This window comes from Rhinolophus ferrumequinum, chromosome 3 (genome assembly GCF_004115265.2).
Source record: "Rhinolophus ferrumequinum isolate MPI-CBG mRhiFer1 chromosome 3, mRhiFer1_v1.p, whole genome shotgun sequence".
NCBI classification, from domain to species: Eukaryota; Metazoa; Chordata; class Mammalia; order Chiroptera; family Rhinolophidae; genus Rhinolophus; species Rhinolophus ferrumequinum.
This window is the reverse complement of record NC_046286.1, coordinates 74540248-74556471: the sequence shown is the minus strand read 5'-3', so window position 1 is coordinate 74556471 and position 16224 is coordinate 74540248. Positions and strand designations below refer to the sequence as shown.

At 35.6% G+C, this 16224-nt stretch overlaps 1 protein-coding gene across 1 annotated transcript; it reads right to left on the bottom strand.

Annotated features, from left to right (window-relative positions):
* Positions 1 to 649: 649 nt before the first annotated feature.
* Positions 650 to 15849, bottom strand: HINT3 (histidine triad nucleotide binding protein 3). Its single transcript, XM_033103287.1, has 5 exons — positions 15348 to 15849; positions 12280 to 12397; positions 7791 to 7860; positions 5670 to 5796; positions 650 to 2908 (listed from the first exon to the last, which is right to left on the bottom strand). The coding sequence occupies exons 1-5, from the start codon at positions 15546 to 15548 to the stop codon at positions 2876 to 2878; spliced, it is 549 nt and encodes a 182-aa protein (XP_032959178.1). The 5' UTR covers positions 15549 to 15849; the 3' UTR covers positions 650 to 2875.
* Between the last annotated feature and the right edge of the window lie 375 nt (positions 15850 to 16224).

Sequence of the window (16224 nt, the reverse complement as noted above, 5' to 3'; positions counted from 1 at the left end):
CATAATTGACAAAACTTGGAAGCGAGCAAGATATCCCTCAGTAGGTGACTGGATAAACTGATACGTCCTGACAATGCAGTATTATTTAGCACTAAAAAGAAGTGAGCTATCAAGCCATAAATAGACATGGAGAAACCTTAAATGTGTATTACTAAGTAAAAGAAGCAAGTCTTGAAAGGCTACATACTGTATGATTCCAACTACATGACATTCTGGAAAAGGTGAAATTATGCAGACAGTAAAAAGATCAGTGGTTGCCAGAATTCGGAGAGGGAGGGATGAATAGGCAGAACACAGAGGATTTTTACGACAGTGAAAATACTTGGTATGATACTATAATGATAAATATATGTCATTATACATTTGTCCAAACCCATAGAATGTACAACACCAAGAGTGAACCCTAAAATAAACTATGGACTTTGGTAATTAGGATGTATCAATGTAGGTTCATCAGTTGTAACAAATGAACTACTCTGGTGGGGAATGTTGATACCAGGGGAGGCTGTGCATGTGTGGGGACAGCGGGTGTATGGGAAATGTCTGCCCCCTCCTCTCAGTTTTGCTGTGAACCTAAAACTACTCTAAAAATATAAAGTCTTTAAAAACAGACAAAAAGTTCAAAAAGGCAAAATTTAACACAGTATTTTTCCACATTTATTTAGCTTTATTTTCGTTAAGCACAGTTTGAAATAGCTCATGATTAATAATTTTACAATTCTTCAATTACAAACAAACAGTATCACAACATGCATAAATAATGCTCTCGATACTACTTTAAACATTTTTAAGACAGGTTATGAATTAACTCTGCATTGAGCTAATATTAAAAATAGCTAGAGAGTTACCAAATTCTTAAACTACTGAAAAAGCTGAATTAATTTTAATTTTAGTAATTTGATTATTAATCTGTACAAGTAAAAGAGAACTGCCATTAAAAATGTAAAGTCCCAAGGGTTTTCCAACAAAGAAAAACTTATTGTGAAAGAGTATAAACATATATAAATTAAATCAACTAGCTAATCACATTTTTTAAAAGGTCCATAAGGCATTTGAGAATTCCTTAAATACCTTACATGTTATTATCATAACATTGTCAATTACATCATTGCAAGTTCACATAGTACAACATGGTGCACATGTTGAATATTGCTGTTCTGTAGCTGGTGATATTTGAACTGATTTATAAAAACTTGTAAGTGCTAATCTATGTGGGTACTTAGCAAGCTATTTAAAGCAGTGCAGAAAAACCGTAAATCTCATTTTGAACGCCTATACCCCCTTTCAAATTCCTTTCTCCACCTCCAGGAATAAAATAGAATTTGGACATTCATTTCAATAAATTATTTCAAGTAATTAATAGAAGAAGAACACAAGGAAAGTACATCTGGGTCTCAGCCTAGAAAGACAATTTCCACTGTCTACCTGCCTAACATAAGACTCTTAAATACTCAGCTGTACTACCTGCTCTCAAAAGTGTTTCTCTCTTCACAGCCTCTTCTGTGGACAAAATAGCACTTTTAACACACTAAAATGTAATCACTCGTTTTGTCTGACCCTTGTATTAGCGACTGAAGGCAGACTGTCCTTTTTCATGCTGTTTTTCCTGTTCCTGGCAGTGTCTGGTACACATTAAATGCTCAGCAAATGTTTGCTGAATGAATAAATGAATGAACTAAACAATATTGATTCCAGATATTGTAACTAAATATTGTAATTAGCATTTTATTACTTAAAACTATGTTTAATATCAAGCCAAAAAATCAGCAAGAAAACTAGCCATCTAAACCTATTTCCAACATCAATACTTTAATCCTCATGTTCACTTTATTCATGTACATAGTACTAATATACACTGGCACAATGTAGGATTAGCTTCTAGTACCTACTCTTCATTCACATTCACTATTGCTAGTGTCCATTAGCAACAAAAGACAATTCTTAAAGAAATATGTCTCATAAAATAATATACCAATAATATTAACATTGTGTTATTAAAATAAATTCTCTTATCCAAGACTAGCTATCTCTGTTTTCAAACCCGGACCTTTTCACAATAAAAGCTAGATCTCATCAGTTTTTAATTCTAATTTTCCTTTGGTACAATAAACAAGGCATAAAGCAACAGTTTCTGCCAATTTTAATACATTAATACACATTTTATGTTTCTTGCCCATTTATGTTGTTATAGGTAAAATTCCATTACAGCGAATTCTCTTGGGTAGCCAGATTGCTTGTTATTGTCAATTCACTGTTAGAAATTATTATATACATATTATATAGCTTTCAGGACCAATTTATTACAAAGATGCTAGGCTTTAAGAAGTGAAAACACCATCTGAAATCTGAATAACAAGTTACACAATTCCTTCCACCAACAAGACAAGGGATCACTGTGTAATATGGTACTATTTATTTTGATATTTTATGTGCAAAATTATAGAACTGTCAAGAAATAGTTAATTTCTCTTTCTCTTTCACAATATAAAGGCTCCAACAATGTACTTTCTATACCAGTTAATTTTTCATACTAAATCACTATTATAATGGACAATATACTGACAAAATGAAAGTATTTGAACTCTGTTTAATACAGAGCCCTTCTTGATTGACAGAATTTGTTTTAATGGGATTTTGTCTATAGTTATCTTATACCTTAGACAAGTAACCATTAAAACAAAGAAGTAAATGACAGAGTAGTCTTGTAACTATATCACAGATCTCAGGAAAAAAGACAATCAGAAAAGATTTAAGGCTATCCAGTAACAGCCTCTCACAAACCCGACAAACCTTACATTGTAATTTGACTTAAAAGAGACCATCATATTAGTTTATGTTGAGCCAAGATTAAGACAATCTTCCACTGTTGACATTTTCATGTTCTTAGTTTTTCAATCAAATAATCGGCCTGTAATTTTAAAAATATAACATTTTTTATTCCAGTTATCAGAGCCTGTATGAAATAATTCTACTGGCATCCCCATTATAATAAACGACAGCAGAAGAGCTGAATACTATATATTCTGTTCCTAAAAATATCTTACAAAAAAACTAAATGTAATAGTTTTATAAACTATAGTAAAGGTGTTCTATATTGTATATAGAAATATTTTTATCCACATAGCATATTCGTTAAAAAGTCTCAATAAAAAAAGGAAGATAAATACTAAAGTTTTAAAATGTAAACTAGACATGGAGGAACCTTAAATGAATATTACTACGTGAAAAAAGCCAATCTGAAAAGGGTACATACTGTATGATTCCAACTATATGACATTCTGGAAAAGGCAAACTGTGAAGACATTAAAAACATTAGAGGTTACCAGGGATTAAGGGCAAAGGACAGATGAATAGGCAGAACAGAGGATTTTTAGGGCAGTGAAACTATTCTGTATGATATTTTGATGGACACATGTCATTATACATTTTCCAAATCCACAGAATGTACACCACCAAGAGTGAACCCTAATATAAACTATGGACTTTGGGTTATAATGATGTGTCAATGGATGTGTCAATGTCAGTTTCATGGGTTATAACAAATGTATCACTGTGATGTAGGATGTTAATAGTGGGAAGACTGTGAGCGCGTAGGGGTGGAGGTATATGGGAACTCTGTACTTTCCATTTGGTTTTGCTCTGAACCTAAAACTGCCCTGAAAATAAAATCTATTAAAAAAATTAAAAGTAAACTAAAGTTTTCTAGTTGTATCATTTCAGATAATTTTCTCAATCATCTTATATATTTGAAACATATCAGAGATTTCGAAATAAACTTTAATATCTTTATCTTGATTTTTTTCCAAATCTCAGTATTTACTGACAGATTTAAGAAGAGTTCAGATTCCCAGGATAAACTGTTAGCAGACCTTATAACATTCTTCATTCATTTTTTTCCAACTAAAAAATCATGTAAGGAAATACAGTTAAAAACATCCAAAAATGTATTGTTTTGTGTTGTTTTTAGATTTTTTATTGCAGTAAAATACACATAATAAAATTTAATATCTTCACCATTTTTTCATGTAAATTGTTTAGTAGTAGTAAAGACATTCACACTTGTTGTGCAACCATCACTACCATCCATCTCCAAAACACTTCTCATCTTGCAAAACAGAAAACTCTACATCCATTGAACAAGAACTCCCCATTCCCACCACCTAGCTCTAGGCAACCCCCATTCTACTTTCTGTCTCTATGAGTTTGACTACTCTAGGTACCTCATATAAGTGGAATCATATCCTGTTTGGCTTATTTCCCTAAGCATAAAGGTTCATCCATGTTCTAGCGTGGGTCAGAATTCCTTTCCTTTTTTAAAAAATTTATTTTTCAATTACAGTTGACATACAATATTATATTAGTTTCATGTGTACAACACAGTAATTAGACATTTATATACCTTATGAAGTATTCACCCCCAATAAATTTAGTACCCACCTGGCACCATACATAGTTATTACAATATTATTGACTATAATATATACTCCCATACTCCACTTTATGTCCCTGTGACTATTTTACAAAACCACATTTTTAATTTTCTTTATTATAAAAGAAATGGATCACATGGATCACATAGATCCAGTACAAATAAGAAAAATAATCCCTTTTTTTCCCACTGATATTTTAAAGAGACCAACTGTCCTGAAGAATCTCCCACTTTATTTCAAATACACACACACCACACATACACACGCATTTCTTAAATATATTTTTAATTAAATAAAATATCTAGACAAATTGAAGGGATAATAGTTTCAAATACGAAGTTTCTAGAAATCAGTTGCTTTTTAATTTCTTATATACTATGTCTATAATAATAATATGCATTAACTAATGGTAATTATTTAATTTGCAATTTTATAATCATTCAGCTATAGCAACTACAGGTCACCTTGTCATCATATACACATAAAATAGGGGACTGGTAAATTACTAGTCAAGTACCCTGGAAGGACAGAGTCATTCAATAACTAAGACTTAACTGTCAGACCACAGGCCTATAATCAGCTGAATTCTATTCTACTTATGTCTTAGCAAAGCAAAATTTTGCAATTTTTTAGGCTCAAAGCTTCAACCTCAGATCTGGTAGATAATGCTACTACTGCAGCACTTTTCTAAGGAGTTTAAACTACCAGAAATTCCAAAAACTCAATTTCTACAGTGATGTTGATGATAGAGGCAGCAGATAACACTTACTGAGTACTTAACTATTTGCAAGGTACAGTTTTAAGTACTTTACATGTAAATTATTTTATCAATCCTTTTATCAACCCTAGAGGTAGGCACTATTACCTATATGCAGGTAATAGATAAAGAACTTGGGCCTTAAAAAGTTTAAGTAACTTGCACATGGTCTCTCAAGTAACTAATGAAGCCAGTATTTGAATCCAGATTTGATTCTGAATTCTGAACAATTAATGCCAATTTTCTTCTATATCCGATCTTCTGCTTGTAATGGTGAGACTTAGCCATAACTTCTCTCTCTACAGATCTGATAAGCTGGAAAATCCCCCAAATTAAAAATATTAGTTTGGATATGTGCAACCAATATGTTAAAACACATGTTCAAGCCTGTGAGAGCTATCCCTAAGAAAAGAAAAACTACAACCAAAAGGACAAATATTTTAAATACTTTTGTATGTTGCTAATATAATAACAACACTTACTGTGATAAACCAATAGGAATTCATTCTATAAACCAATTTTGAAAAAAAGCCAAGCTGATCTACTGGTGCCAGAACGTGAAGGTGCAAGTGGGAAATGGAACAGAATGGTGGCACATGGAAACCCATTCTAAAAGAGAAAGGTAAGAGATAATTGACAGATCAGTTCTACAAGTTTAAAGCAATTTTTCATGATAAAACACATAAATATTAAAGAGATCCAAAATAGGCTACCTAAAGTAAACAGATTGCCACTCAAACATCTCTTTTACTCTTTATACACTTTTGAGTATTCACACAGTTGTCATGTGTTAGTTCACAGTAACATAAACTCTTCATCAGGGAAGACCTTAATAGCTCAGTACAATCTTCATGAATTCTGAGTTGGCATTCTGTCTTATCATTTCTGTCCTTATCATATTAAGCTTTAATTCTCCTAAGATATGCCTCTGCAATCAATCTTTTAAAAAAATTACAGGGCACTCAAGCACAAATAGGGTTCCATTATTGCAAGACATAGCCAGTAGATGGCGTGATTTCTCCTTTAGTAAAAGCCAACAGTCACTTCCTCACCAAACAATATTTCAATAGTGAAATGAATTATATCATCATTAAAAAACCTTTATCATCACTAAAGCATCTTGTTTAACAATGAAAATAAGTTAGACTACAGAACTGTACACCTGAAATCTATGTAACTTTACTAACATTTGTCACCCCGATAAACGTTAATTAAAAACAAAATAAACTTTAATTTAAAAAGTTAGATAACTGTGACTAATAAAAATTTTTAAAATATGATTTAAGCTCTTAAAAATCAATTTACAGTTTTTAAAGTCCACTTATTTTGAGTGAAGCAAGGCACATGTGTAACAATAATCAAAGCCTAGAAATATTTGCCTGTTCAAACTAGAAGTGAGTCTCATACGCATGCAAAAAAAAGACAAAGTGAGTGGGAGTGTGGAAGGCACAGAAGTGCTATATTGCAGCAATATAAGACTGAAAATGTAAAGTCATATAAGTCATATAAGCATTGAAAAATTTTCACACTAAGTAGAAAAGGAGACTAGATTTTCCCTCTGTGAAACACGAGTCATAACATAGAGTTCAAATACACGAGTCATATAGCATAGAATTCAAGTAAATTAAAAGCTAGAAGCAACTCGAGGGTTTACTCAACCCTTTTATTTTAAAGATGGGGAAGCCAAGATCCTCAAAGTTTAAGAGACTTCCGAAAGTCAAAGTTAGGCAGTGGTAGAGTAGGATTTAGACTCAGGGCTCTTGACTTCTAATCTAATGTCCGTTCTTCCAACAAGCACTGCTATGACTGGGAAGGAAATGTGCTGCTTTTGGCCAAAGGGTCTCAAATACCATCTGTTCCTTGTCATTGTCACTCATGGATACTGCTTAACAGTTTTCAGAGGATCTTCACACACAGTCTCATTTGAGCCTACACGCAGACAGAGCAGGAATTATCTGAGAGAGGTTAAAAGACTTGTCTAAAGTAACACAGCTGGTACATGCACAGTACACAGCAAATAGCAGGGACAGCATTAGAATTCAGTTGTCTCTGGATTCCAGTTCAGAGATGTTAGAAGTAATCTCTACTATACCTGCCTTGGTACTGCGTTGGTCCCACAAGGCAAAGTCAGAAGTCTTTTTAAAAGAAAAAACAGTTGCCAAATTGAACATTTTGTGCTTTTGCTCAAACTTAGACAAATGCCAGAGTTCAGTTCAGCAGGCAACCAATTCAAGTTAATTTCATGCTAGAAGTATAACGTATTTTTAAATCACATAAAATATTTCATAAAGAAATTCAATATATACACAATTTTATAGGAATGCATATATTGAGGAAAGTGGACTGGTAATTAATTTACCTACCCATTGCTTAAATATACTTGTCTGTCCAAATTATAAGTGGTGATTATTAGAAGACGTTGAAACATGGGATGAAGAAGTCTTCTTTATTAAATTTATACTACCAATGAAGTATATGCTCACTTTCAGGAAATTTCATTTAAATCATGAAATCTGCCACCTCTGCTTTCATTTTCCATAAGAAAATAACATTTCAGAAAAAACTAATTGTGAATATTGGTTTCTATCTGGAAGTATACATACCTCACATTTTTGAAGTCCGTGAAATTATTCCTTTCAAGAATGGTTTTTCCAGCAGCAACCATGTCCTCAACTATAAAACAGAAAAGAAATTACACTCTAGGAGATTCTAAGTTTACTAAATTGTTACTAATCTTAACTTTTAGATTAACTTTTAAATTGTTACACATTTGATAATGATTTTAACACTAGTTAAAATCATTATCAAATGTGTAAACATTTAAAGACACATTCAATAGCTCTAAGTTACTGAGAAGTTTGCTTATTAACAACTGAAATGAAAGTTCAACCTATCACAAAATATCACACATAGGCTGACTTTCAATAGCTGTTGAGGGGTATTATCAAGAGACTATTTAGGATATCTGATCCTACTGAGATCTAATTGTAATCATAAGGAGATTTCTTTGAATTAAAAGACACAGGAAAATGCTGGTTGCCTTTGAGCCCCAAATAGGGTTATGATAGCCCTTTGTGTCAGCCTAGCCTTGACTAGCTAAATGTTTTTATAATTGTTTTGGCTTCCAAAGTCGATGTGCCTGAGCATTTTTATTGTCTCACTGCTTTATAGCCTTCAGATGGGAATATGTTCCCCACTGGAAAAATTTTGGTAACCTGGCATCTTCAAAGCACAATGCCAAACTTTAGACCTCTTTTGTTTCTGAATATTGTAATCAAGTGTTGAAGGGGGAAGAAGTGAGAACGTCTAGAGGAGAGTTGTTACAGTGAGGCTTATAACACTGTCGCTAATGTTTACGTCTCTAAGCCAGCCTTGAGCCGGGGAGGCTGCCGAAATTCCACAATGAGACCAGTACCATACTGTCAAAAAAAGCTCAAGTTACTTCAAGCCAGGCTGTATCTCGCTTGTTTTCTTTTAAGATACTCCCAAGATCTCCAAAATGTGGGTAAATATAAAAGGCTGTTTTACCTTTTAATTTCTTTAAAAGACATATATGACTGTTTAAAGCAATAATTTTAACAGTAGTATGGGATTATAAAGTATATAGATGAACTATATATGACAATAATAGCGAAGTATTGTAAAGTTTCTCATATTTTACATAAATTGATACAATATTAACTCTAAATAGGCTGTGATAATTACAAGACATGTGTTTTAATTTCTCTAGAGCAACCACTTGAAAAAATATGAAGGGGAATACCTAAAAAGACAAGAGATAAAGTGGAATACTAAAAAAATAGATTTGATCAACCATAAGAAGACAGGAAAGAAGAAACAGGGCAACAAAAAACAAATGGGACAAATAGAAAACAAATGGCAAGATGGTAGACCTAAATCCAACTTGTTAACAGTTACATTAAATGTTTATGAACTAAATACTACAATTAAAAAACTGATTTTCACACTACATTAAAAAAAAAAGCAAGACCCAACTATATTGCCATCTTCAAGTCTTTAAATATAAATATTCAATTTGTTTGAAAGCACAGAAAAAGATACCCAGTGCAAACAATAAGTAATAAGAAAGTTGGAGTAGCTAAACTGATATCATACAAAACGGACTCAAGAAGTATTTCTACAAATACACAGGGATACTTTATAGTGATAAAAAGGATCAATTCATTGAGAAGAGATGACAATCATAATTATGTGCTCACTTAAAATCAGATCCAACAGCCAAGCAGCCTGAGAGTCAATCCTTCCCATTGATGTGCCAACAGCGATCAAGGCTCACACGACACACACAACCCATACAAGGACATACCTGGAGCATCCAGCTTAGGTGAAGAGGGAGACTCCTCCACGGTGCCCCACAGGACACCTACTATAGAAGCCAACTCTATCAAGACCTGGAGACGCTGATCTAGCTAACATACTCAAACACAGGGAAGCAGTCAAAATGAGGACATAAAGAAACATGTCCCAGATGAAAGAACAGAACAAAACTCCAGAAAAAGCCAGATGATGAACTCAGTGAGAACTTAAACAAAGAGATAGAAACATAAAAATGGAGAGAGAAAACATAAAAAAAGAACCAGTCATAAATGAAGAATACAATAACTGAAATAAAGAATGCTTTAGAGGGAATCAACAGTAGATTAGATGACGCAGAGGATCGTATTAGCAATTTGGAAGACAAGGTAGCAGAAAACACCCAATCAGAACAGCAAAAAAAAAAAAAAAAATGAGGACAGGGATCAGATAAAGGCAAGGAAAAGGATATTTCATGCAAATGAAAACAAAAAACAAGTTGGGGTAGCAATACTTATATCAGACAAAATAGACTTTAAAACAAAGCCTATAATAAGAGACAAAGAAGGACCCAGCAATTCTACTTCTGGATGTTTATCAGAAAAAAGCCAAAACATTAAGGCAAAAAGACATAATGTTCACCACAGCATTATTTACAATGTCCAGGGTATGGAAGTAACCTAAGTGTCCATTGTTGGACGAACGGCTAAAGAAGAGGTGGTACATGTATATACAATGAAATATTATTAAAAAGATTTTGGATGCTGAAAAAAAAATCAGATCCAAAATACATGGAGCAAAACCCATTATCTCTTTTCTATTTCATTGATATCTACTCTCCATTATTACCTTCCTTATACTTATTTTGGTATTATTTTGGTCTGATTTGTTTGCCTCTTTCTAGCACTTGAAAGTGGAAATTTACATCATTCATTTTAAACCTCCTTTTCTCATATAAGCATTTAAAGCTATAAATTTCCCTCAAGGCATTCACTGCTTTAGCTACATACTACAAATTTTGATATGCTGTATTTTTAAAACGAATCAATCCAAAATATTGACTTCTGTGACATTTTTACTGAGAAGTTACTTAAAAGTGTGTTAATTTAAAAATATTTAGTGCTATTAAAGATTTTACTGTTTTTCTAATTTAATTCCACTGTCAGAGAACATATTTTATAAGATTTTGATTATTTGAAATGTATTTAGATATATTTTATTATATTGGTGAGCATGTACTCTTAACAAAATGTGTATTCTATAATTAGGTGGAGGTCTATAAATGTTAATTATAGTCACAGTGCTTGATAGTGTTATTGAGCTCTTCCATATGCTTATTATTTTTCCAACTTTATAGACTGTATAAAATATTAATTGCAAGAACTTTAAAAATTGTATTATGAAAATATTCAAATGTACACAAAATCAGAAAGAACAGTATAATAAAATCCCAAAAACCTACCACGCTGCTTCAAAATTAGTAACGTTTGGTTTGCAAAAGTTATAAAAACGTTTAATAAGAAGAAAAACTAGAAAAAGGAAAACAAGCATGAACACATTTCTCCCTCCTTAAGAAAAACAGTTTAAAAGGAAATACAAAGTATATCAGTACTTAAGGCTATGGTGTGGTTTTTGCCAGTTACTAAATATTGCAGGTATTTTGGCCTCCATCTGTTGGAATGGGTGTAAAATGTACTGATAGAACTTCGATGACTAAGGAACTTTGCAATAGCTAGAAAAAAACAGTTTAAAAACTAGTAATACTGTAGTCTAAACACTAATGAACTACATCAAGATTTTTCCATCAAAGAGATTTCTTATTCACCTTCAAAAAATGTGGCCCAATTTATCCATCTTGCCAGCTACCTTAAAGTATTGACCAAACTAATCTCAGACCCTGGTAACAAAGGCAGCAGATTTGAAGTGAACTTAGATATATCTTAGTAAAGATATATCTGAGAGCTGACAAGTCAGAAATCATGAGTAAGAAAATACAAACAATCCTGTAAAGAGATAAAATTCAGAATCTTTCCAGATGCTAAAAGTCCACCACTAAAATCTCATAATTAAACTTTGGTGTTAGTTCATCTACACAGGAAACTACAAGGCAGGTACCAATATGGTCTTACTCTTTGGCAATATGAGCTCATATACTATGTCATAATTTATTTGTATATAATTTTTCATAGCACCTTTCATTTTCAGAGTCAAGAGAGCCACATTTAAAAAATATAAAGAGGCATTATCTTTTAGAGATTTTAAACATGAAACAAATCACGAGAAGGCAGCGTTCTTTGGGAAAGACAATAATGCTGGGAAAAACAGAAGGCTGCAGGAAAAGAGGAAGACAAAATATGAGATGGAGTGACTCCACAAAAGCAGCCAGAGGTGTGAGTCTACAGGAGCTGAACAGGGCTGTGAGGAAAGGACACTGTGGACGTCACTCATTCACAGAGCTGCCAGGAGTCTGAGCCAACTCAACAGCATTTGACAACAACAACATGATACCTGAGATTTGCTTCAAATTCACTGTGGGAGATGGTTAATAGATGAAAAAAGATTGCCCATGAGTTAATAAATGCTGAGGCTGGGTGATGAAAACATGGAGATTATACTATTTCCTTTATTTTTATATATACTTGAAATTTTTTGTAATGAAAGTTTCAAAAAGTCAGAATGCTCCTTTTCCTATTATCTGGCTAGACTTGCTCTTTTAAACGTCACACCATCACTGATGCCAATTCAACATAACCATGGAGAATACTGCCATCAATTTACCCAGTTTTATTTGATCTTTCTTTAGATCTCTGCAGTTTCCAAGATGCTTCTTTGGCACCACAAGATAATGATGAGGTGCTGCTGGTTTGATATCTTTGAAGCAAACTAAGTCTTCATTCTAAAGGGAAAAAACATACCATTTGTTAGTGAATTTTTTAAAAGAATTACCTAATGTTGTTCTGGTATGTCTTTAAAGATCATAAATCTCAGTCTGATGAAAATGGTACTCACGTCACAATTAAGCCCCCATTGAGGAATTTTGTGACTATGCATTAAATGCATAAAGACAAACTAGCTTCATTCATGAGATGCTTATTTCTTCCAGGGAAAAAAAAAGACTTACATAAAGTCAATTTCAGGAAACCAATTAGGAATAAAGTTCATTAAAACTTCATTACCAACAATCCCAGGGTTTTCTTTTATTTCACCATATATTTCTCCATCTCTACCCTAAGGATTTTTCACTCTTAATACGTACATTTAAAGTTGGACTACAGAATCACAGCAAGATTGATAAATTCTTTTTACATTTAATTTCTTTCCAAAGCAGCATGTGCCTCGATTATAACAAGAACATCATCTAGCATCTACATATCCAGGAGTTACATTTTAAACATTTTTTACAGCAATTATACACAAATACTCACTTTACCTCTCTCACCTAATTTTATATTTAGTTAAATAAAGATGGAATGAAGAGACGGAGCTGGTTCCCTGAGTCCATGGATCAGTTCAGCAGAGGCCTCCTTTATAGAGACAACCGATGTACTTACTCTTTATCCCTGTCAGCTGCTTCCTGTCTCCACTTTCTTCCCCTATTCAACAAAACATTTCATGGACTATCACTTTTGGCCAATCTCTAGCCATAAATTCCTACCTTTGTCCCACTGCACCCACATGGCCAGACCCCAACCCTGGGTGGACAAAACTGCCCACCTTATTTGAAACTAGATTTAGCTGCTGCTGGAAGGATTTTAAAAAATCACACAGCTGAGCAGACATAAAACTGAATGTCCTCAACTGCAACCGACCCTCCTCACTATACAGCAAGCCTTTGGGTTCCCTGATCCTCTCCTGGCCTCGAGAGAAGCTTCTTCAAGCTTTTTACTTCTAAATAACCATGTAATTTGCTCCTTCACTTCCTTCGAGCCTTCACTCAAATGCTACCTTTTTAGCGCAACGTTTCCTGAAGAAAATTTTAAAATTGCACCCCCTTCCTCTTTTATTTTTTACCACCTAATAAAATATGTATTTTATTTAATATTTTGCTTATTGTTTATTTCCTGTGACTTGAATGTAACCTCCAAGAGGACAGGGATTTTTGCACGTTTTGTTCAATGCTGTAACCCAACGCCTCCAACAGTACCTGGCACAGAGAAGGCACTCATTCAAATATTGAGTGATGAATGAGATTCCTCTTTCCCACGGACTAAGCTCTTCATCCCTGGGCCATTCTAAAACGCTCTCCATTGCATCTTCCCATGAAGATTTAAACACACCAACGTCTTCACTGTTTCAAAAAGCTTTCTCTTAACCCCCAACTCCTCCTGCAATTACCACTCCCTTTGCCTCCTCCCCAAGACCATTAAACGTTCTTCAAAAGTTGTCTATATTTGCTGTCTTCAATTTTTCATCCCCCAGGTTCTTCTCAGTCAACTACAATCTGCCTTCTGCCTCACCACTGTACTGCGATTGCTCTCTGAGAGGTGAATGAACATCATTTGGGGGACAAAACCAGTTCTGATCTAACTTGGCCTCTCCACAAGCATGCAGGAGGGTCAGCTAACCCAGATGTGATTAGGTAAGGCTGATATAGCTGCTGATATTGCTGACAATTCCTTTCTTCTTGACATATTTCCTTTTTGTAGCTTTCCGAGTTTTCCTTTCATTTCTTGGACTGTTCCTTCTCTGTCCTCCTCCTCTTCCTCTCCCTTATGACTGATAGTGTTCTTTGAGGGTCTACATAGATCCCTTCCTTCACTTCTTACTCTACATGTAATTCCTAGGTGATCTCATTAATTCCCCTCTTTTCAATTTCCATCTATAAGATGACACTTCCTGTAATCTGGGCTAGAGATCCAGATCTCTCCAGAGTGCCAGACTATCTAACCATTTACTGGACGTCTCTACTTACCGTGTTTCCCCGAAAATAAGACCTAGCCAGATAATCAGCTCTACTGCGTCTTTTGGAACAAAAATTAATATAAGACACGGTCTTATTTGATTATAAGAACAGGTCTTATATAACATGATTAATATAATGTAACATAATATAATATAATATAATATAATATAATATAATATAATATAATATAATACTGAGTCTCATTTTACTGTAAGACTGGGTCTATAATATAATACCGGGTCTTTTATTAATTTTTGCTCCAAAAGATGCATTAAAGTTGATTATCCGGCTAGGTCTTATTTTCGGGGAAACACAGTAGATGCGTTTTTAAATATCTGGACAAAGTCTTAGTGCTGTGAAAATGTGCCCATTCCAATTAATAATACTTGTAGGAACTGTACCCTCTAGTGGAAATCAGAGGCTCCTGAGTAATAGTTTGACCTCAGACTTACCCCCGCCCCCCACACCCGGCCCCAGACTATTTTCAATCTAACAAACTTTTCACAATTACTATTACCTATTTTCTACTCGTTTTCGCCTCGATATCAGTATTACAGTATGCAGAATAAAAAATCAGTGTCCAGAAAGGTGGGGGAGGGAACCCCTTTAATAAAAACAGAGGCTATAAATGCTATTTTCTGCCAAATGCATCGGCCCCTGCCGAGACAGGGAGAAGTATTTGGCTTTATCACTACATTCCCTCCGCTTAGAACAAGAACGAGACCTCTGGAGAAACTCGGTCCTAAGAGAAGCACGTCCGCCGTCAGCACTAGGACCTCCAAACTCCCCCAGCCCCATCCACTCGCAGGATCCTCCCTACCCCGATCCACACCGACGAGGCCTCCCACCCCCCACGCCGAGAGAGTCTGCGGCGCGGACAGGACCCCTGCCCAGGTCCGCACCGGAGCTCCCAGCGGCGACCGGGTCCCCACTCGCTGCCCACCTCACAATACAGGAGTTCCGTGCCCGGTTCCTGCTGCCCAGCGATCCTGCAGAACACGCACTTGCTATTGTAGTCCTCGGGCTCCGGTGACTTTGCGGCGACACCAGCGGCTCCCGATGAAGAAATCGTAGGTTCTGCAGTCGCCGCTGCCTCATAGTAGGGATCTGACTTCGTACTACAATACTCCCGCTGCTCTGCCATCCCACCCGCCCCCGCGGCCCAGAGCCTCGGCTTCTCCAGAACAACTGGGCCTGGACGGAACCCGCCTCCTGCACCTTCCCGGTGGACCTCGAGGCGTCGCCCCTCGCCTGGCGCTGGGCGGAGCAGAGTTGGGCGCAAGGCGCTGATCCCAGGCTGGCGCTCGGGGTAGGGCGACCCGGTGTCGGGCCTCAAAGCCAGCGGCCGACCTCAAAGGCGGCGGCCACCAGGGGGAGCGCGAGTACGCAGGAGGGAGTTACCTGGGGGAGCTGCAGATGGCAGCGGCAGTCGCCCCGCCCCCTGCGTCTCCTTCTAGTGACGCAGGACGTCTTCCGCGGCGCAGGAGCACGTCCCGCGTCGTGGTGACATCACCAGCGCGTCCTGGCGTCCGGCAAGTGAAACTGTTGGGTGTTTGTAAGAGTGTATTACGCTGTCACAAAACAAAACAAAACAGAAAAAACCAAAAAAGGTTTTTAAAAATTCGTAGATTTTTAAGAGAATGAATAAAATTTCTAAAGCTTTCTTTTAGCATTGACCATGTTTGATGCTTTGTGTATGCATTTGCAGCCCGATAATTGTAGATCCTCTAGCTCAAAATGTTCAAAACATCCGTTTCCTTTTTAGTTGTTAACGGTACCAACTAGATCAAAAAAGGGGCCCGGGTCTCACATTCCTCATA

Excerpts from the sequence above, each read along its gene's own strand:
- HINT3 (XM_033103287.1), bottom strand. The coding sequence starts at position 15,548 with ATGGCAGAGCAGCGGGAGTATTGTAGTACGAAGTCAGATCCCTACTAT. Across the intron at positions 5,797-7,790 it reads ACGGACTTCAAAAATGTGAG|AATGGGTTTCCATGTGCCAC; the intron begins GTATGTATACTT and ends TTTCTCTTTTAG. Across the intron at positions 2,909-5,669 it reads ATTCCTATTGGTTTATCACA|GCCGATTATTTGATTGAAAA; the intron begins GTAAGTGTTGTT and ends TTAAAATTACAG.